Below are 23,709 nucleotides of genomic sequence, written 5' to 3' on the forward strand. Positions count from 1 at the left end.
GTGAGGATAAGGACCTTTTCAAATAGTTGGACCCATGTGGTATGTAAGGGCATTCATTTCGGGGGAACTGGGTAGAAATGGAGGGAAGTGGTCTGACTTCTCTTATTTCTGGTGTTCATTTGTGTTAAAGTGATCCTCACTTCCGATTGAAGTGGATTTTGAACTAAACCCACTTAAATATTTTTTTTTTTTATTGAAGTGGAGGGAAGTGAACCAATCTATACAAACTCACTTCTTTACACTTCCAAAGTCAATTTTGAATTCATAGAACTTCACCAAATATTTAAATTCTTCGATTTTATTCTCACTTTCTGACAAATAAACACCAATGGGAAGTGATACTTCCCCATTTCCCTTCTTTCGCCCAGTTTCTCTGAAATGAACGCTCAAGTGCACCATATTAAGGAAGCAATAGAAAAATTTAATAAAAGAATCCTTGTTACTCTCAAGATACCGGATTTCATACTTTCAAGGGACTCAAGAGGGTTTATGCAAGACAGAAAATCACTAATAAAGGCTAGAGTTACATTGTTTTAGGATAGCGTTAGCCAAAGTTCTAAGGAAGTGGAGGTTGCATCCTGAATAACAGTTGTAAAAATTGAAAACAAATAAGGTATGTAATTTCCTTGCCCAAAAGAATGATTTTGTTAATGGAGATATCAGGAGAAGGTCCTGAAGGAAGCCTTTGCAATAATAGTTAAAGTGAATAACCCCCCATCCAGAACCAAGTTTGGTTAGAGCAAACTTTTCACCACCATTTATTTTAGAGGGTGTTGTTGAAGTTATGAAGATTAAAAATACCCCATCTCACTTGATTATGGGATTTGCAAATCCTATCTCAGGCCACAAGGCGAACCACAATAGAACCCAGGTTAAACCCATGCAAGGGGAAGTCTCCATGAGTATTATTAATCTCATGTACATATCATGCTGCCTGTTACACATAGAAAAGGGGGAGATTTTTGTAGTTTTTGCCCAAAAAAAAAAAGGCCCAATATATACTTTATCCCTTTCTTTTCTAAGAAATGGATGAAGGATATAAATCTCAACATATATATATATATATATATTATATAAAGGATACATCCAAAACCCATTGAGATGTTTATATATTGTTGTTAATAAATCTTATCTTGTGTTTGACGTCTTATTCATGCAACTTAAATAATTAGTATAAAATAATATTTCTGAAATTTTAAGGGAGTTAAAAATTTTATTTTTATTGTACTTTTTTTCTATTTGTTTGTATTGGTCTGTTTTAGGTTCTGTATTTTTTATTTGTTGGTTTTCATTTCCATCCCCAGTGGACACGTTCTCTTTTTGTACTTCTGTTTTGTTTTAATAAATATTTTTTTTTATAAAAAATTAAAATTTTTATAAATACGTGTGGCTGGTTCGTGTGAGAGAGAGTTTGGTGACATTATCTTTAAATAAAAAAAAAAAATTCAAAGAGAGAAGTAGCCACGTGACCAGCCACGTCATTCGTGTGGCTGGTTCGTGTGACTGCTTCGCTCTATATAGCATTACTCTTATATAAATTATATAAAAGCTAAATAAGTCAGATATGAAATATGTTCGGTGTTACATATTGAATAATAAATTGAAACTCTTTAAATAATAAATAAAATAAAATACTGAATCACGTCACTATATATATGACTCATATTTAAAACCAATGTTTTTAAAAATAATATGACACTAACGTACAATGGAAAACTGGCAGTGAAAGACAATGAATGGCCGACATATTATTGTATATATAGACCTTTCTATTGAAATCTCAACCAAATAAAATAATAAATCAGTCCCCACCAAGGTTTTTAGACCCGGACCAGCCATCGACCCGGAGAAGAGTAGGGGTCAGAGGTCGAGGGGTTGAACCGGGGTCAATAATTTTTATTAAAAATAATATAATTTTTAGTTATATATAATTAAAAAAATTTAATATTGAAGAATAAAAAAATAATAATAAAAACATAATTTTTAAAAATTTAAGCGAGTATTTTATATAAATAAATATTGAAGTACACCACATTAAAAATGTAAAATACACCCAATAACATAATAATAAAGTAATATAAAATTAATTGAGAAGCATAAAAATATTCACAAGGAAATACACAACTAAATAAATTTATTAAACAATTAAATAAAAATATTCCCTTGGTCTCTCCCTTCTTTAGTTTTATAATTTTACATTATAACCCCCAAACATTAATATATTATAAAAATAAAATAAGAATTAAAAAAAAAATTGGTTGGTGCAAACCCGGGTTGATGACCCGGTCGGGTCATCGGTTCGATCGCCCGGGTTGCCGGTTCAACCCCGGTTTTATCAAAATCTGGTTTTATATATTGAACCGGACCGGTTTTAAGGCCGGGTCCGGGTCAACCCAATCCGATTGTCCGGTCCGGTCCGGATCTGACAACACTGATCCCACCATCTTTACATGCACTAAGACTTTTATTCAATAAAAGTGAATATATATATATATATATATTGGAGAAATGTCGACAAACTATGACTTCCAACACGTGACGTTTAATTTGGAAGAAGAATATTTTTTTTTTAATAAAATGAACAAATAACTTCTCTAAACTGTTTTTATCTCTTATTGAGCAGGTAAAAAGTTATTATCTTTGTATTTTAACAGTGGTTTAAGAAGAATAAATCTCTCATGTTATAATTTTTTTTAATAAATATATTTATCAATTAATAAATTATTTTTAAAGATAGTAAATAAATTAATAATCAGTAATAATTAATTTTTTAAAAAAACCTAACTTCAATTAATTAAATAAATCCAACAAACTCCAAAAATAAAGCAATCATAATCTTTTGCCCTCATTACCGTCCAAAACATCCACAAGAGAATGTCAAGAAATAAATAATTACAGTAGTGCATTAATTACAATAGTTTATTTACTCTCTAAATATTTATTAACTCAGCCAAATATTTTACAAGATGAATAAAATTTTAACAATATTATCAGAAACTAAACTAAGTTAATAAATCTTTTATACCATACAATTTTAAATATAAAAAAAAATCACGTTTATACTCGTATAGAAATAGGACTCAACAACAAATAATGAATATAAACTACTTTACAATATTACACAGTATTATAACTAACAGTACTACCAATTTAGGAATTCAAATATTCAATTGAGCCATCCAATCCACAGCTCAATTATTTTTTAAGGAACTATCAAAATTAATAATCACCAAAAATTAATTATTCTTTTTTTTAAAAAAAAAATCCTTAAAAAAATATATATATATAGCATCAAGTAATCAAATAAATCTAACAACCTAAAAAAAAAAAAAGTCAAGCAATCATTGTCTAATCCCCCTCATGATCACCATTCCAAATCATCCACCTCTTCCTTCCCATCCCAAGTCCCAACACATCAATTCCATATCCATTACTCAATTCTCTAAGCCCATAAGTAACCAAACAACCAAAGAACCTCCACCTCCACCAATGGCCTCCACCCTCCTCCTCCTCACCATCTTCATCTCCATCTTCATCTCCATCTCCAAAGCTTCATCATCCCCATTCCCACCAGAAGCTCTCCCAACCAAATCCGGCTACCTCTCCATCAACTCCACCTCCAACTCCTCCCTCTTCTACACCTTCTACGAAGCTCAACACCCTTCCACTTCCACTTCCACCCCAACTCCTCTCCTAATCTGGCTCCAAGGCGGCCCCGGCTGCTCCTCCATGTTCGCCAATTTCTTCGAGCTCGGCCCTTTCCTCATCTCCTCCACCTCCCCCACTCTCCACCCCAACCCTTTCACCTGGAACCGCTTCTTCTCCCTCCTTTTCATCGACAACCCTATCGCCACCGGCTTCAGCATTGCCGCCTCCTTCTCCGACATCCCCAAAGACCAACCCACCGTCGCCGCCCATCTCTACACCGCTCTCCAACTCTTCTTCTCCCAAAACCCTCCTCTCCGTTCCCGCCCTCTTTTCCTCACCGGCGAGAGCTACGCCGGCAAGTACATCCCCTCCTTCGCCTACCACATTCTCCAACGCAACTCCGGTGCGCCACCGAGTCAAATGATCAACCTCCACGGCGTCGCCATCGGCAACGGATTAACTCATCCTGTTGCTCAAATCACCACCCACGCCGACACCGCCTACTTCACCGGCTTCGTCAATGCCAAACAAAGACAACACATGGAATCACTGCAGAGGAAAACAGTGAAGCTCGTCGAGGAAGAGCAATGGGTAGAAGCCACAAATGCTAGAATTAGAGTTCTTGATTACTTGCAGAACGTGACCGGGCTGGCCACGTTGTATGATTACAGTAAGAAGAAGCCGTACCAATCGGAGATGGTGACGGTGCTGTTGAACATGGAGGAGGTGAAGGTGGCGCTGGGAGTGGAAAAAGGAGTGGTTTGGGAGGAGTGTAGTGATGTGGTAGGGAGTGCATTGGAGGAGGATGTGATGAAGAGTGTGAAGGAGATGGTGGAGGAGGTAGTGAAGAAGAAGAGTAGAGTGTTGTTGTATTATGGGATGAATGATTTGAGGGATGGGGTGGTGACAGGGGAGGAGTGGGTGAAGGAGATGGAGTGGGAGGGGTTGGAAGAGTTCTTGAATGCGGAGAGGAAGGTTTGGGAGGTGGATGGGGAGATGGCTGGGTATGTGCAGAGGTGGGGGAGTTTGAGCCTTGTGGTGGTGGCCGGAGCTGGGCATATGGTGCCGACGGACAAGGGACGGAATGCGCAGGTAATGATTGAAGATTGGGTGTTGGAGAGTGGACTGTTTGGTAGGGATGATGGTATTGGTGAGAACCATGCTCGGCTGAGAGCTTGTTAGATGATGCAGTCATGCTTAGCAGAATCTTGAATAAAAAAAGTACTCTCTACTTAAAATATAAAATGTGTTTTGCCAACAATTTTTCTTAAATGCATCTAAGACCAGTTTGATCCAATTTTTCTTGCTGTATATTATGGTGGGCAGTCTCATTTGTAAGATCTATGATGATGTTTATTATTTATTTATTATAAAAAAGCTCAAAAGGTATTTATTAAAAGAAAAAAAAAATCACATTTACAATATAAAAAAAAACAAAAACAAAAGCACAAGATAAATATTAGCAATACATAGGTAAACAATTAGACAAAAAGCTTTTCATAATCCATGTTGAAAGATCACAACGCCGATGCAAAAAGAGTGAGAAGTATGTAAAGGATAGTATAAATCTTAGGATCACCAACTATTATGAGAAGGTTTTTAATGATATTAATCCAAGGATGAACTCTCCAGACATATTATGTTCATGTTGTTGCGAATCTCTAGTATATATTTAAAGAGAAACATTGAACTCCATTGATGATACAGTGAAAAGTTGTCAAGTAGCTTTGGGATATGCGGGCTTTTACTTCTTGATTGGAGAAGTTTTCCACACTAAACCGAATCATACATTTACGTTTTTAATTAGAATAATGCTATTCATTTCATTCAGACCACTTTTCATAATGCGGAGGAGGATGGAGGTGTTTGATTTTTGCCTTTTTGGTTGGAGGTTTTCAGAATTGTTGTTTTACATGTTCTGGGTTTTTACATATTTATTAAATAAAAACAAATTGTCAAGTATTTTTTTAATAAATGGGGATAGATATTGACAAAGAATGAATTTGCACCATTTATTTATTAAGTGTTTCTTATTTATTTCAATTGTCTTATTTAGTATTTCTTAAATATTAAAAAAATATTCTTTAAGAAGAAGATGCCACTTTCCTACTTATTTATTTATTTTCGTGGAGATGGGAAATCTCAAATTAAAAATTATTTATAAAAAGATGTTTTTTTAATTAAAATTATTGCGCAGTTTGACTTTAAAAAAATTCAAGAATTCATTAACCACTGCATTTATAAAGTCATATTTATTTATTTTTATAAATATAAATAAGCTACACAGCTACACACCTCAACCATAGTTACAAGAGATTTTGTGAAAAAATTAAACTCACTTTTTTATTTTGGTAGAAAATGAATTAACATTATCCTATCTTTGAAAAAAATAATGTTTGTATATTATATTAATATAAAAATGAACATTGACACCAACACCACCTACGGAAATCATAATCAGATATTATATATATATAAATATTGACGCATAGTTTGATATAAAAATACTTGCATAAATATAAAATTATATATGCACCAAAATACACCTATTCGTGAATAGTTTAAGTTGTTTTTCCCCCCATCCATTAAAGTATGTGTGATGCCAGTTAATTGCAGGCATCAATTACAGGCTTGTCAACTGCAACCCAGGGAAACGCTGACAAGTCCATTAAATATTGAAATAAGGCTGTTGATTTAAAGAAAACACAAGCATTACCTTACACACCATCATGTACCGCCACATGAGAAGTCCGGATTTTTCACTAAATTAAGTATGAGTTCAGGATGAGGAGAATGCAACTCCAATATAACCTGTGAAGGTTGCACAAAATCAGTGTTGAAGAGCTTAGGCTCAAGAATAAAAGGCCAAGTCTGAATACATGCGCGCAACGGTGAAAAAAATTACAGGGGTGGTCTGGCAAAAGCAGCAACTTAGACTGAAAGGAAATTCTTGGTCAATCAATAGAAAGAGTTGAACATACCACAATATTTTCACCATGTTGAAGGATTGGTGCAGGAACATAAAGAGAGCACTGTGGTCCCTTCACCTGCAAATGGTTTCATTTTTCAATATAACATTAAAACAAGATAAAGAGTGCTTGGATGCAAACAAATCAAAATACGTGTCGAATGATAGGATTATACCGGCCAGAATCTTCCGATGTTGAAGTTATTAATGAAAGCAATCCCTTTTGTCCATCCATGAAATGATATATATGTATCTTTAACTTGATTCTTGTGGTCAATAAAAAAAGAACCTTGATAAAATCTTGGTTCTTCTGTCATGCCCTCTGCCAAACAAATGCAAAGCAAACTCATTTTCGGTGGGGAAAAGTACCATATACTCAATCAGGAAAGAAGACAGAAAGGATATCTTAATATTGGTAAAAAACCAGATGTTAACACAGCGTTCTATAATGTTTTATAATTATCAGTGATTCAAACAATCTTTGTGCTAAAACAGAAATTTAAACCATTTCAAAGATTCACTTTCTTGTAACTTCCTACAACGCAAATATGAGCGCCACAGCTATCTGATGAGCAATCACATGATGTGCTTACTGAATCTCCAGTACTTAATGCGTCAGCGCCTCTTACTAAATTCATAGAAAGACATGCAATGCCATCCTCAACTAGAACAACATTAATGAATCAGCTTAAGCAAGACATGATTTTGTTCTATGAAGAAAGATATTTACCACAAAAGGAGTGATTTGTTCTTTGGAGAAAGGAATTTAGCACAAAAGGCACAACTGAGCCAGATATGATTTTGATCTATAAAGGAAGAAATTTAAAATGGAAGCCACCAACAACTGGCTTTCTTTCAAGTTAATCTTGAGAATGTAGGCAGCAATGTAATTGAGTGAATTTTCTTCTAACAATCAATCTGACTCACCATTTTGAGGATCTGCAACTTGCATGATTGGATTGACTCTCAATACGCTGCTCAAATTGTTAAATGAAACAGGATAAAATCTCCATCTATGGAGAATGATTCCATCTAGAATAACAGCAGACAGTATTCCCTGAACAAGAATAAATTGCAATTGAAATTAATTTCTGAAAACTAGACAAAACTCAGAAATAATAATTTGGTGTTTTCTCACAAACTTTTAAAAAATTGTGATTTTCTTAACAACTTGTAGTATTTATATCTTCAGACAAAAATGCTTTGAGTATTTTTTTTTTTGGTTACAAAATGCTTTGAGTATTGGAACACTGTCAACAAGATTAATTCAGGAGGGCCATCTTGGTTGGTATAAATACATGAAACCCTGCAAGAAGTCTTTTTCTAAGTTGAATGTTTGCATTCATATGATAAAATGGATTGAAATAAAACCTGATACTCATCAACTACCAGAAGGCATTACCGTCTATCAGACTGTGTACCTTCCTGTCATGTATGTATGGTCCATAATTCAGGCGACCCATGTTTTCCACCTGACATTAGAAAGATAAAACACCAAAAAGAATCAAAAACTATACACAGACATAAAAAGAATATCATGGTAAGAAATCCAAATTGCAAGAAATTAAGTTCTTCTGATCCAATTAATTTAGCTAATTTGGTTAAGCTGCATTAGTTCCATTGTTAGTATCATGATGCTTCCATTAGTTGCTGCTGAGACAGGCACTTACAGAATGTTGTTAACTTGTTAAAATAGCTATCTGAATTAGTTATCATGAATATGGAGGGATATATTTTTTTTTTTTTGGGTCCTAAAAACCTTAATAGTCCAATCCTACACTTGCTTTACTAATGACTGGAAAAGTTCTCATGGTGTACAAAAATTTGATAGTTCCACAAGAAGCAATGAACAATTTTCTCTTAGTGCAAACCAAGATGCTATCAGATATGGTGAACATGCTCAACACAATTTGCATTGTGTGGGTGTCAATGGACAACAAAGTTCACTTGAGCAAAGATGTAGGTTTTATGTAGTACTAGATCAACATTGACTCTTAGTACCAAATTTATGCTATCATATATCTATATCGTGTAGAGATCAACAAAAATGGTGACACTAGACAGCCCACGAGTTTTAGGGACAAAATTGAGAATGCTTATTCTAGTGTATATCTAAATGTTCTTCTCTTACATGGGGAAAGGCTGATATATGTCAACCTTGTTTTTCTCCTCTATACAGTGATAAGATTTTTTGGGGACCACAGAAACCATGCAAAGGGACATAAAGGAAAGCCATCTATTCAAATAACTACAAAGTGCGAAAAGTAATCAATTTTCTAAACATTGATCCAGAAAATAATGATCAGGAATGAATGCATCAAAAGGAGTCAGAATATACTTGCCAGAACAAGTACGCTAACATTTGAAGAACATTTAATATATGGAACTGCAAGCTCCCTATTGGACCATCTTTCTATGGCACCGATAAACCTAAGGCTTCTTTCATTATCATTTAGTGAACATTGGATAAATACTTGTGCTCTATCATGCACCTGCACAAAAATAAGGAACTGTCAGACTCAAAAGCCTTTTTGTCATAGCACATTCAGTGCTTATTCAAATGGAATTGGTAATTTATAGTCAAAGCAGCCTGAACTTTGTTTAATAAGAAAACAAAAAGCTTTTTGGCAACTCAAACCTTTGGTATTGAAATAATGCTTCCAGTTTTCTTCTGAGAGTACTCTGAGGTGTAAAGTAAAAATCCATACAGCTGAAATACACCACAAATTCTTCAAACTTAGAAAATAGGGTTGATTACTATCCATGAGACCATAAGTTGGCGAAAAGATGGTTAGATATCACTACACATATGAAAGGGTATGTACCTGACCAATTGACTCCATTGGAACTGGCTGATCTCTTTCAATCACCCCCATAGGATCACGTAAGACATGGAGCAGTTCAAGCAAAGAGGATACCTTGCTAACCTTAACAGGACCATATCTGGTTCTCTCATTGTTGGATGGAAATGGAGGAAGAGATCCTCTACTGTATTTCTGTGATACATTCCTTAAAGCTGAAAACAAGATAATATATCTGTCAGAAGTCAAAACAAAGCTTTTAAGAGAAGCACACATATGCATACAGAAGTTGAAATGGCAGATAGCAATTCATCCAGCGATTATGTGTGCAATACAATATTAGAACAGACGGGTGACCATATCCATTGGTGCTCATAATCAAAAAAATTTCATTAAGTGGAAACACAATGGAACAGATACTTCAACCAGGCCCTTGAGAAAAACCAAAGTTTTCCTTCAGAACCACTTCCTATTAACCTGGCTTCCAAAAGTTCAAATAAAAATTTGGAAAGGAAATCCACTGGCCATAGGAAAGTCCAAAGGTAAACCATTCCATACAGAAGCACCAGAGGCAAGATATTTGCATACGTCATATCAGTGAAAATTCTTAAATAAGCACAAACTATGATGTGTTTGCGAATGTTAAAATCTAAAATGTAACTGAGTGCACCTTCAAATTTTAAGTTCTCCACATCACCAGACTCTTTTATTGGTGCATCCTGAATGACAAATAATTGGTTAGTGAGACAGTTTCTCTTCATGTCCAAGGCCAGAAGTTTAAGAACTGTTGGTAGATTGGGCTTGTTATCATACCATATTTTGAAACAATCAACAAGAATTTCATTGAACAGACTCACATAATCATAAGAAGTGAGGTCAGCCTTGTAGTCTGTCTCATTGTCACCAGTATTTGCACCACTGAAAAATCCAAAATTTGTTCCACCATGTGCCATCTGGAATGAGAAAGAGCTGTTCAACTGCAATAGGGAACAGACAACGAAATTCCAATGGATAAAGAACAAGATAAGGACCATACATAAAGCACGGCAGAAGCATTCAAAGATAAAATCTTTTCTAGTGCTGCTGCTGTAAAATTGGCATCGGTCTCTGCAATTCTCTCTCCCCAATGTGTAAGCCAACCAGTATAGAATTCCCTGAAAATGAGGGCTATTAGCATGTTGAAGATATAATAGCACTCCAATCAAAGCAAATGTTTAACTAACGCTATCAGGGGAGGAGATTTTCCACGAGAATTATATTTCTTTTGCAACTGAAATATAGGCCATGGATCATCTCCAGTAGAAAAATCAACAGCTGCATATTGTTAGATGAACATTAATAAATTTGACATGCATTGAGCCAATCTATTGCAGTTTGTACCTTTTCATTCAAAGACAAAGTTGATTTACATTGCCATTTTACATCATGAAAATGAGTACAGTTATCAAAAAACATTAGAAACTGAATTTGCATTTGTTTTGAGCACATAACATGGAGTACAAATAAAACATCCAATGCATTATCTAAGTTTTGTAGATCAGAATCAGATGTCAGTCAGTTCACAGGAAAATGTGGACAGGCGTAGCATTCCAAAAGTCATGCAAAGATGTACATACCTTTTTCTTATAGTCTAATTGGTTGTCAAATATTAAAAATAATAAAATAATAAAAAATGAATATCAACAGAAGTATAATAAGCTATCATAGAAGTTTAAGAGGATTGATAGTTTCATATTAAACAGGATGGTCGGTTAATGATTGCTTTGGAGGATAGATTTTTTTTTTGCAAATGCAGGAAAGAATAAAATTTTAACCATAAAAAGTAAGAGAAAAATATGATTTTAAATGTTTATTTGACAGAAAAGGCAACTCACAAAGATAAAAAACTAGAGTGATAAATTTTGTATTAGTGAAGGGTGAAGTGTGCATGCCAAAAAGGCAATCAATAAACATCACCCGAATAAACTTCTTCCCCACGAATAGTGCCCTTATCCAGAAGGTCTCTGGAGCCCCCATCTGTTGTGTACCTGCAAAGAACAACCAATATCACTGAAGCATAATGAGAGACAAACTTCTATCTGATCCTTGTTGCACATCAAATCTTTGATAGAAGGTTAGAGCTATAGTAGTCTATAGAGAAAAATGCATTTATAGGTTCTCCAGTTCTCTTGGCCTATCAGTTTGTACAGGAAGCATGCTATCTAAGTATTTAAAGGGACAGTGAAATGGCTTAAACTCAAAACATTCAATCACTTGAAGTGGCCTACTGAGAGATAAAAGGCTGTAGTGACAAGCTCTTGACATGTATGATGGTAAAGATACCAGCTATTAGCAAAAGCAATTTATATCTGGCCCAACAATAAAATTGTGTATAAAACGTATCTCTGATAACAGATAGGTTTGTGTTGGATCTTTACAAACCATAAATTAAAAGTTCCATTCTCAAAGATCCAACATGTCAATTTGGTTTTCTTCATGCATATATAAATTATTGCGCTAATACAATCAAACCAGTGAAGTGCAGGCCATAGAATGTACCCACAACATTGACGGTTCATAACTCGAAACTGGCAGGTAATGGTCAAAATAAAATCAAAACTAAAATAAAAATGCAAAGAAAAATAAAATCATTACAAAAGCTCAATTAAGGTAAGCAAAAAACCAATGCATTTTACACTAAAATACATAGCACACAAGGCAGTCTATAATGATTGACGGTGATTTGTTTCTAAAAAATTGAAGCACAAGGAAGATTTTGTACAGGCAATAACATACAAAATAATTTCATTCCCAAGGTATCTTCTAGCCAAAGCCACAAGATGTCGAAGATAGGGCTGATCATCACCATATGATCCAAACTCATTTTCCACCTGACCAAAAATGCCACAAGATTAAACAAATCCAAATTTAGATTGGGTGACAAATGAGTCTTGAGCATCGTTTGTAGATCCCATAATAATAATAATTTAACTACCTGAACCATAATAATAGGTCCTCCTTTATTGTACAACAGAGGGAGTATTTTAGGAAGCAGAACTCCCCACCATTTATCAACCTGCAAAAAAAAAAAACATATTGTAAAATCAAACGGTAAAACGCAATCTACATTCAGATCAAAAGAAACCATACCAATCGAAGGAATGAAGGATCAGAAGATCTCAGTTTAAGAGCTGGTTCTATGTTCAGTAACCAAGCGGGAAAGCCGCCTAAGTCCCATTCTAACATCAAAATGTGAATTTCCAATGAATGCTAAATTATAGTCGGTTTCTTAAATTATAGGGAATAGGGAGATGCACAAATACTCACCACCACATATGTACGGCCCAGCACGGAGCATGACAAGAAACCCCAGCTCCTGTGCAAGCCTCAGAAACGATTCGATGTCCGCCATGCCATCAAAAACCCATTTTTCCGGTGAAGGTTCATGCAAATTCCAGGGCACATAGGTCTGGATAGTATTCAACCCGAGTGCCTTCGCTCTTAGAAGCCTGTCCTTCCAGTACTGCACCATCACAAGGCTCCAAATTAAGCAACCAAATCACCAGGATCATTGCCACTAAGAACGATCATAGATGGCAATATAAACAGAAGAAAAACACCTGGGGAACAACGCGGAAGTAGTGCAGATCGCCGCCGATGATCTGAAAGGGCTGGCCGTCCTTCCAGAACTTGTCGTCAGCGATCCAGAACCCACGATCACCACCCTATTCCATGAAGACAAACAGAAACCATCAGTGCGGCCGAACCTAGGGTTTTCAAAATAGTGAATGGAATTCAGCGAGGGAATGAGGTGAGAATGGGGGCTGACCTCGGACTTGGAGTGATGACTGCGAGGCGAGGAGAGGGCGGGAAGAGCGGGGAAGAAGGAGGCCAGAGAGACGATGGAGAGGAGGACGAGGAGGAGCTTGAAGCTCCAGCTCGAGGCCATGGCTCTCGCGCATGCGCTTCCGACAGTTCGACGCTTGCTCATTTCCCGGACTACCCACTAGTGCTGCGTGCTATAACGCCTGAACCACTGATAGTGCGTGATTACTGGAAAAATAAAAGATTATCTATTAAAAAATATTTAGAGTGTTAACCAGGCTTTTTTTTTTTTTTTAAATATTATATTTTTTTAATTATTTACCAAAAACAAGTATTTTTAAATTAATTATCAAAATGCGCAAAAAATACCATGCAGTGTACGGTACTTTTTTTATAATAGTTTTTATATAAAATTTTACATTTACAACCTTACAAATTTTTTGAATTAATTTTTTTACAAATTTATTTATATTTTACAATGGTTTTTTAATATAATATTTTACGTTTTAGTCCTTATAATTTTTTTAAATTAAAATTTTTTCTCACAACTCTATTTAAAATTTACAATGGTTTTTTAATATAATACTTTACGTTTAAGTCCTTATATAAGAGAGCCTTAGTGTTGTAATCGAGATATAGTTCCGAACTCTCAAAACCTCTTCAAGTAATAAGAGAATTCCCGAGTTTGATCTTTTGGAGAAAGGCGATGTCACGGGAACCCAGGGACAAACACGTGGGGGAGCCGCGCTCACCACCGAACCGTGTTCTCACCTTGCGCGAGATGGGGATCGAACTCGGGAGCCACGCTCGACACTCGAGGCGAACACCCTACGCAAGGGACCAGATGTCAATAGACCAAATGGTCGTTGGCTAAAACCGAGTTTGATCTTAGGACCTTCGTTTTCGCTTTAGATATTTTATCTATCCTTTTCATCCGTTTAGAGTATAATATCTGCTTTTTTTTTAATTACAAATGACATATGTTAGAAAGAATTTAAATTAAGAAATATATATAAGGACTTAAACGTAAAGTATTATATTAAAAAATAATTGTAAATTTTAAATAGGGATGTGAGAAAAAATTTTAATTTTAAAAAATATAAATAGATTTGTGAAAAAATTAAATAAAAAAAATTTGTAAGGTTGTAAATGTAAAATTTTATATAAAAAACTATTATAAAATTAAAAAGAAAATTTAAATATTACCCATGTGCAAAAAAGTACCATGCAAGTACACTGCATGGTACTTTTTGCGCATTTTGATAATTAATCTAAAAGATACTTATTTTGGTAAATAATTAAAAAAAATACAATATTTAAAAAAAAACCTGTTAACTACTGGAATTATTATATTTTACCTAAAAAATCATCATTATTATTATTATTATTATGTATTTTGGGATTATGACCTCCTGACAACAAAAAGTAAAATTTTAAGTCAGCTCGAGAGGGGAAAATGCTGAGGCTAGGGCTGTAAATGAGATGAGTTGAGCTGAGCTTGGGCATCGCCACTATTTTTAACAGGTAAAAATCCTATGAGAGTACCACATTATGACCAACTATAGAAATGGATACCACATTTCAATTCGTATCTTTTTGAATATCACACTTCAATTTCATTTTGACAGGAGGGTACCTGTCCATTTCGGTTGAAGAATTGTTGACGTGGCCGCCGGAATGTCCACGTAGTATACATTTTGACAACTCATTTACTTGTATGGACACGCCAGCAAGGATGTTTTAATCCTTGTTAACCGATTTGTGCCACGCCAGCCCAATTTACATGTCAACTCAGCATCCCACCCTCTCTTCTCCCTCGTCTTCTACGCTTGCCCTCTTTTCTCACTGTCCATCCCATGGTTTTCTCCTCCTTATTCTCCTCCTTCTTCTTCTTTTTGTCCTTCTTCTTCTTTGATGCTCAAACCGAAAGACATAATCATTGTAACGCCTGAAGGTTGTCTGAAGGATTGTCTTCTTCGATTGCATAAGCCTCATCCAGCTCTCTGTTTATCTATTTCCCTTTCTCTATACCAACACCAAGATATTTTCAGTTCTATGTGAATGTTGTAGCAAGATCTCCCTTTCTCTATATCAGCACCAAGATATTTTCAGTTCTATGTGAATGTTGTAGCAAGATCTCCCTTTCTCTATATCAGCACCAAGATATTTCCAGTTCTAGGTGAATGTTGTAACAAGTGTTCATCCGTTGATGAAGGTTATTTTTAGAATAGGGTTTCATTTTGATGTTGTAAGGGGTTTATTGATTGTCAAGTGTTGTAGTAAGGGTTGTCATTATAAAGATTTTATATCAATGCTGAATTTGTAAAGAAGAACATCAATATTTATAAAATAAATTGTTTAAAAATATGCTTGACATCCAAATGCCAACACGATGTAGCAATATGAAATTATGTATGTGAACACCTGTATAATTTGCAGTAATCTGTATACCAATAAAAATTGTGTATGTGAACACTTGTAAATAATTTACAGTAATCTGAATACCAACATGATGCAGTAATATAAAATTGAGTATGTGAACACTTGTAAAATTTGCAAAAGTCTAAATGCCAACAAAAATTGTGTATGTGAACACCTATAAATAATTTACAGCAATCTAAATGACAATATGATGTAGCAATATGAAGACAAGCATGACAAAAGTTACATGTTTTGTTTATAACAAAGAAGACATGCTACAAAACTTTTTACATAATGAAAGTACTCAATGTTTGTACACTTTTCAAGCTTTGCACAAACCCATTAATACTGTACAATCACAAAATTTGCACATTGAAGAAACCAAAAAAAAGTGTTTTCAAACACTCCAAATGTTCTGCCACTAGAACATTGTTGATAACATTCACAAAAATTGGCAACGTACATTTGCCCAGGCTTCATTATGCTCATTGGGTACCACCAAAAACATCAGGCCCTCTAGGACCATGTGGCACCCATATATTTTTTTCTTTTTTGAAGCAGCCCCATCTTTAACATTCATAGGAGGTCTTGGTACATTAATTCTTTAGGTTGATGGAGTTTTCTACATCTGAGGCTGATCTCCTTGACTTTCTTTTTGCCTTCACTAGTTGCCAATTTCATTTGAAGTTGATGAAACAACAAACCCTATTCTAAAAAATAACCTTTATCAACGGATGAACACTTATTACAACATTCACATGGAACTAGAAATATCTTAGTGCTGATACAGAGAAAGGGAGATTTTGTTACAACATTCACATAGAACTAGAAATATCTTGGTGCTGATACAAAGAAAGGGAGATAGATAAACAGAGAGATGAAGGAGGCTTATGTAATCGAAGAAGACAATCCTCCAGACAATCCTTTAGGTGTTGCAGTGATTATGTCTTTTGGTCTGAGCATCAAAGAAGAAGAAGGACAAGTAGAAGAAGGGCAAGAAGAAGAAGAAGAAGAAGAAGAAGAAGAAGAAGAAGAAGAAGAAGAATACCAGGGAATGGACAGTGAGAAAAGAGGGCAAGCGAAGAAGACGAGGGAGAAAAGAGGGCGGGATGCTGAGTTGGCATGTAAATTGGGTTGGCATGCCACAAATTGATTGACGAGGATTAAAACATCCTCCCTGGCCCATCCACACTAGAAAATGAGCTATCAAAATGCATGTCACATGGACATTCTGGCATCCATGTCAACAATTCCTCATCAAAAATAGGCAGGTACTCATTTTGATAGTTGCCCGTAGTGTGGTACCCTCATAGGATTTTTACCGAGCCTGTGGTGAGCTCAAGCCTTCTTTAATCAAGCCAAGTTAAGCTCGAGCTTACTTCAACTGAGCCCAAACTGAGCTCGAGCCTACTCTGAGCTTTTCATGAAATTCTGATGCTCAGACTTGGCTCATTAGGTTGATAAAGCTCAGTTATTTTTTCATAAATAATACATCATTATTATTATTTAAAAAATAATATTAAACCTTCTTATAATAAATATTATAAATTAATCTTATATTTTACTTAAATTATACTCAATTTACATGTAATATTTTTTGTAGTGGATTATTATTAATAATCCCACAAACAACCATGCAATATTATTATAAACAAGTCTATAAATGTTTTATATAAATGAGTTTATTAATGATACTATAAGTAATTTTAATAATGATTCTTATAAATGAGCTTGTTGATAATAATATAAATGAGCCTCTTAATAATTTTTATAAATAATCTTTTAATAATACTATAAATGAGTTGTTCATGAGCTTTAACAAGGCAAATTTATTGGTGTTTGACAAACGCCCCTTTTCGTATGTCCCGCAAGTGCACGGGTTTGTCGAAGTAATAAAATCCCAGATGAGTGGGGTATCGTATCCACAGGGAGTAGGGAATAAAAACACTTAAATTGTTTCTTAACTAAGTGAAAGATGAATAGTGATATGTGTGATAAGATATAAAATAACAAAAGTAAAAGAACAAGAAAGAGAGCACAAGTAAAGGAGAAGGTAAGGCAATTGATATAAATAGGGTACCCGGATATTGTTCCGCCTAGGACAATCATTTCAAGTGCAAGGACCCTCTATTATACTTTCTAACTGATGCAATAATGAGTCGTGGAGATCCTTAAATATATGGTCCCAAATCTAAGGTCAACCATGCCTAACTCTATACATGTCTCGGAGGAGAAATTGAATAACCTCTCAACCTCGCACTCGTATAGAATTGCAATGAGTTCTAGGGATTCCAAGTGATAAATCCTCTTCCTAGATGTAGACCTAACCCTTTGGTTCAGGTGGAAGGTCCCTAGCCATAATTAAGCCCTATGCGCTAAAATCACTTCAATCTACTAAGCCCATTCAATTAAGCCCTAGCCGCAACTAAGCCCCAGCGGAAGGTCATCCTTTAGTCCATTCACTCTACTATGACCGCAAAGAACTTGAGGAAATGGAGGTAGAATAAATCACATCGGAGGGGAAAGGGGACGTTCCGCTACCTCTCGACTCATCCTCTCAACCCTCTCCAATCTAACTTTGCCTAACTCTCGTGGTGTGTCACTCACTCACAAGGGTTACCAACAAGAACTATCAACTCTAGTGTCACTCTAAGGGAGTATTTATATAATCAAGAATTCAAGATTGGAACTCAAATAAAACATCAATTAATTGAAAGCATAATAAAGAGGTTCAATGAAACGAATACATCCTAGGGTTCACAAATACCCAAGTACCCACTAGGGGGTTTAGCTCTCCATGGAGCTAATTACAATAAATGAAATCAAATGTAAAAGCAAAGAATCCATAAAAAAAACCCCTCGATAGTCGTGGTGATGGTCTTATGGAGAGTCCTCTACTCGTCCAAGGGTCCCTTTGTCCAGCCTAGGATATACCTCGCCGAATCGATGCCGATGAAAGCTCTCTCACTAACCTTCTTCCAAACGGAGGGCGATGTTGGAGCCATAGAACCTCTCTGAATCTCTAGCCAATACCTCTCAAAACCCTAGCCGAAACCCCCTCTCAAGTTGGGGAAAAGATGGAGAAAAGAATGCTGAAATCAGGGCTGAAATCGGGGCTGAAATCGGCTTTTAAAGGCCTGGAATCAGGAATCCACACGCCCCTGTGGATTTTTCACACGGACGTGTGGAATTTCCACACGCCCATGTGGATTCTCTGTTTTCATCCTTCTTCGGGCGTATGTGAATAGTACCTGCTACAGTGTTTGCTGCATTGTTTGCTGCAATGCCCTGCTACAGTACATGCCCGAAAAACTCTCGAATCCATGCTTTCATCGAGGTAACATAAATGGGCACACGTTTACGTCGTAGATCGCTTTGCTTCTTCACTAACGGACATGTTGGTGGAGATCTTGTTATACATGCACAAGCCAGAATGCTTGAATGTGACTGCCCTTGTGTCCCTCCAAATCGTTGTGCTAACTTAAATACGAGCAGGTTGGCACACATTCCCTCATTTCGAACCAGACTTATGTCTTCGCGTTTGAACCTTCTCAAAATTTCCTCCAAATGGTGCATTTACGATCCACATTGGCTTCTTTCTCTAATATTCGGCCTCACAGCCCTATTTGCATAAAAATAACATAAATACACGCATATTAGCGTTCAAACCCGATAAAAGTAATGCTCATCATAAGGAAAGAACACTTAGCATTCTTATCCCACAAGGACTTATTAGTGTTCAAGCTCTGCACGTTTATCTTATGAGTTTAAAAATTGCACTTAAAAATCACTAATTTACCTTAATAAGCAAGTAGAGTTGAGCCCTTAATTAGTCAAGCCTTCGAGCTTTCAACAAATGAATTTGTTCTTTATGGCCTACTTGAGAAAAAAAACATTTTTTAGGGCTGTTTAGTGGGCTCACGAGCAGGCTCATTATCATATTTGTTTAATGTACTCATTAGTAAGCTTTGAAGAAAGCTCATTTAGCAGGCTTATGAGCAGGTTCATTAAGAAGGCTCGTGAGCAAGCTCGTTTAATAGGCTCCTTAGACTTAATGAGCCGAGCAGTATGTGGCTCGAGCTCGGCTTGATTAATAATTTGAGCTTAAAAGTCAAGCTTGACCTCAGCTCGATTAATTATTCGAGCTCAAAAGTCAAGCTCGAGCTCGGCTCAAGCTCAGTTCATCTACTTAATGAACGAGCTTTTTTTGAATCGAGCTTCGAGTAGCTCACGAGCGGCTTGGTTCATTAGCAACCCTGCTTGAGGTTATTATATTTGGTGAATGAGGGAGAGGATGAGGAGGATAATAAGGTAGTTTGGCTTGAGAGAACGAGTAAAACAACTAGTTACCTCGTCCTTACTTGGGATATGATTGGTGTTCACCACTAACGAGAAGCCTAAATCTGCATCTATTGTTATAAACTTTTCTCCGGTTGATGCTTCCCTATCAACAATTTGACATCTTACATAGGGGCTCATAATTTTCATGCAAACGATGAGTATGGTAGAGGTCAATAACTCATAATTTTCATGCAGAGGGCAAGTATGACTCGTATATTTCATGTGATGATGACGAAGGAGGCCCTAACTCACCAGGAGGGAACCTCAATGCTTCCATTATCCCCTGTGAAGAGGGGTATGTTGTCTCTCTAGCAGCCTTTGGATGTGATGAAGGACGTTGCTGACACAGTGGAGGTGATTCACTCCCATGCGCAGTTCATGAATGAGATATCTCGAAAGACTAAGGATTTGACTATGATAATTGTTGAGAGCTCCTCTCACAGGATTGGGCCCCCCCCACATGGAACCATGCTGGTGTGCTTCTAGCACCTAGGCTATTGAGAGTGACCACTTTTGAATCATGGTCGAGAGAAGAAACATGCCATAGAGGCATTGGTAAAACCCGATATAATCGTAGGTTTTTTGCTCACCACTAGAGCACCCGTCGATCCAACCAAGGTTCTAATAGAGATGGCAGAGGCGTCATATTGTTTGGGAGGATGCACAACATCCCTGGTATATCGTACAATGTTGACAGTGATGCATTGGTCCACATTAGACATGGGCGCGGGCCGTCCGAAAAACCGGCCCAGCCCGGAACCGGTTCAGTGACCCGACAGGCCGGTTCATTGACCCATAATCGGCCCGTACTATAGACGGGCCGGTTACTGGTTGGGATTTTCCCAACCCTTGACCCGGCGGGTCGGAACCGGGTTGGACCCGGCGGGGCGGGCCTAACCGGGTTGGGTTTTTTAATATTATTGTTAATTATTATTTTTTTAACTAAGTGCAACATGGGTTTATTGTTATTATTTTTTAATAAATGCATGTTGGTCATGGGATTTGAACCCATGACCTTAAACTTGGACAACAAAAACAAACCACTTGAGCTACAATTTATTTTTGACATTTATTAGAAAATTATATATAGATAGACGTAGGATATGGATCAAAATATTTTACATATATATTTAATTTATAAAAATTAAGAGACCATATAATAAATTAAAAAACTATATAAATCAATCTGTAAAATATCAAAGTATCAAACAATAAATTTTCATAGATATTTTTCTTTAAAAGTAATTATTTTGTCAATCGTATTTTGGCTCATAAGCACTAAGTCCCTACACATGCACACTCTTAAATTCTATTAAATATGGGCACTCTTATTTGTCACATATATATTAGATTATTTTGTTTCAATTTATAAAATAAAAAATAAAATTACAAAAAAATGTTTTTAAATTATGTATATTAATTCATAAAAAATATATTAGTAAAAAAGGAATATCTTTGAATAATGGTTAACATCATATTATTTTGATTAGTAACTTTTTTTTCAATGACAACATGATGAGCATAATAATAACCCTATAGTTAAAGACTAAATTGAAATCTAGAGGCAACCTAAACTATAATAAATAAATAAGTTGATGATAACTTTAATTTAAAATAAGAATACTACTTGATATGTAATTTTTGTTGAACTTAAAAAGATGTGCTAATAATTTAATTTGATAGATAAACAAATTAAAATGTAACTTATTTTCTCCTTTTTGAAATTATTTTGATATTTCTTAAAATTTTTTAAGTTATTATAAATTACTTTAAATTTTTTGTTGTTTGGAATTAAATTTTTTAAAAAAATTTGCAGCTTTTTTATATTTATTTATGGTTTATATTTAAACAAGAAAGATATGCAGATCAATTGGTTAATGTGATAATCCCCATGGTTGTGGTCCTTGGTTTGAATCTCATCCGTGGCATCATTTTTGAAAGTTTATCCATTTAGTTTGTAAATAAAATATTGTAATTTAATAATAATGTATTATTTAACCTAATAAAAATGGTAAAAACCCGCCGGGTCAAACGGGCCTGGCCCGGACCCGGCGGTTTCTATGATAAGACGGGCCGGGTCCGGTTCATTCTTTGAGTGAACCGGACCGGCGGTTCTACCGGGTCAACCCGGCTCGGCGGGCCTTTTCTGTAGCACGGGCCGGTTCCGGGTCCGGTTTTCACTGAACCGGACCCGACGGGTCGGGCCCGGCAGGCCTGGTTAACCGGCCCGTGCCCACCTCTAGTCCACATCGTGACATTGGATGACACATCAACATCCTTTAGTCGTAAGAAGACATGTGCCTGGCGAGCCACATGCTAATGCATGTTCAAATTCAAAACCTTTAACTCCACTAGCTAACACTTGAGTCGATTATACCGGTTTATATATAGTCATGCAACCCTTTTCCCATACATGTTGAGCATTGTTATGATATTCCACCAATGAGCTATGAGGTATCTTCCCTGATTGCACGTGTTACAAAATCCTTCAATGTGCCAATTTTCATCCCCAATGCTTTGCAACTTGTTTATCCTTCCAAGCTAGTTGCACCGGAGTACGTATCAACCCTTGGTATCCTAATTCCCTTCATGCTTGAGGATATTGTATCCCATTAAGGAGATAATAAGATGATGGGACTTGCAGCTACCTCGATATTAACCTTTGAGCAAACCTTCGGTCAAGATCCAGAAGTCAAGAGACTGTATGAGTCGATGTTCAAAGCAATGACTGTTGGATTACCAATGGACCATATATTGGCAAATTGGGCACACATTGGGCTTAAGAATTAGTTATTAGGATATACAAGAGCAAGGGTTGCTTTGCAAGAGATGGAGGTGGTTTTCAAAAATTGCATGAGTGAGGTGTGCATGTCGCAACATTGTCGCCGAAGGACAAGCCCGCATGTAAAGCTTTTACCATCATATGCAACAGGTTAGTTTTGAACTTGGTTTGTAATGTACAATATAGTCAAGTGCCCAAGCTTTCATCTACAATGTACCCAATATAGGCACACTAGAATCCAAATTTGAGGGCCAAGTTACCATATCTGAATCAGGCATATATGCATTCGGGCCAAGTGAACCCAAGCTACACCAATGAAGTTAAGTTATTCCACTACAACATTAATTAAAATATTGTTCCTGAGCTTAGTGTGGACTGGCCCATTGAGAAGCATAGTCCATCCAAATGCTTGAAAAGTGAATTTCCAAAGCTCAATTAAAAAGGGCTAGCTTCCTGTCCTTCATATTTCCAATTGATAAGTGGCTACCACCTTTAATTAAATATTTTCATCATCTTTCGTGGATGATCAATTTCCTGCAAGGATTGCGACTTGAGATTCTATTTTGCTTTTGAGATAAAAGGGATTAAGTTAGAGGAATCAGTTTGTTCTGCTAAGTGTAGTCTTTACTTCTCTAGAGCAAGCGAAGTATGGGATCCAGGAGAACTATTATCTTTCCTGGCACTAGGTCAATCTCTCCGTTTTGTCATTGTCAATGGCTAAAAGACCTCGTCTCTTTGGCCAAATGGCCTTGGGTTCAATCGTTTCCTCCATTGCTTGTTGTATTTTTTAATTTGACTTCTATTAATGTCATATATTTGTTCCACCTCTAATGGAGTGTTGTTTGCATTCCTCTTCTTTTATGTATTTTTGTTCCTTTGGTTTGTTCACTTATGTTTTTTTTTTAAATAAGAATATTTCACATGTCAATAAGAATATTTATGTA

The 23,709-nt window shown here is 36.0% G+C and overlaps 2 protein-coding genes across 6 annotated transcripts; one reads left to right on the forward strand and one right to left on the reverse strand.

Annotated features, from left to right (window-relative positions):
• Window positions 1-3,342: 3,342 nt before the first annotated feature.
• Window positions 3,343-4,989, forward strand: LOC120251147 (serine carboxypeptidase-like 50). Its single transcript, XM_039259685.1, has one exon. The coding sequence runs from the start codon at window positions 3,361-3,363 to the stop codon at window positions 4,828-4,830; it is 1,470 nt and encodes a 489-aa protein (XP_039115619.1). The 5' UTR covers window positions 3,343-3,360; the 3' UTR covers window positions 4,831-4,989.
• A 1,167-nt stretch (window positions 4,990-6,156) lies between these two features.
• On the reverse strand, window positions 6,157-13,423 carry LOC120251644 (beta-galactosidase 8). 5 transcript variants are annotated; one of them, XM_039260243.1, is made up of 20 exons: window positions 13,226-13,420; window positions 13,017-13,121; window positions 12,724-12,919; window positions 12,547-12,635; window positions 12,392-12,472; window positions 12,193-12,287; window positions 11,374-11,444; window positions 10,641-10,731; window positions 10,454-10,571; window positions 10,275-10,370; window positions 10,088-10,136; window positions 9,442-9,632; window positions 9,255-9,326; window positions 8,959-9,108; window positions 8,038-8,088; window positions 7,544-7,673; window positions 6,793-6,938; window positions 6,630-6,695; window positions 6,365-6,459; window positions 6,157-6,286 (listed from the first exon to the last, which is right to left on the reverse strand). In XM_039260243.1, the coding sequence occupies exons 1-19, from the start codon at window positions 13,385-13,387 to the stop codon at window positions 6,376-6,378; spliced, it is 2,043 nt and encodes a 680-aa protein (XP_039116177.1). In that variant the 5' UTR covers window positions 13,388-13,420; the 3' UTR covers window positions 6,157-6,286; window positions 6,365-6,375. The 5 variants fall into 5 exon arrangements, 4 of the variants coding, with proteins under 4 accessions (XP_039116177.1, XP_039116175.1, XP_039116179.1 ...); XM_039260241.1 differs by having other exon boundaries at window positions 6,157-6,459; XR_005533465.1 differs by lacking the exons at window positions 6,157-6,286; window positions 6,365-6,459; window positions 6,630-6,695 and having other exon boundaries at window positions 6,803-6,938; window positions 8,019-8,088; window positions 13,226-13,422.
• Between the last annotated feature and the right edge of the window lie 10,286 nt (window positions 13,424-23,709).

Source organism: Dioscorea cayenensis, chromosome 20 (genome assembly GCF_009730915.1).
Source record: "Dioscorea cayenensis subsp. rotundata cultivar TDr96_F1 chromosome 20, TDr96_F1_v2_PseudoChromosome.rev07_lg8_w22 25.fasta, whole genome shotgun sequence".
Classification (NCBI taxonomy): Eukaryota; Viridiplantae; Streptophyta; class Magnoliopsida; order Dioscoreales; family Dioscoreaceae; genus Dioscorea; species Dioscorea cayenensis.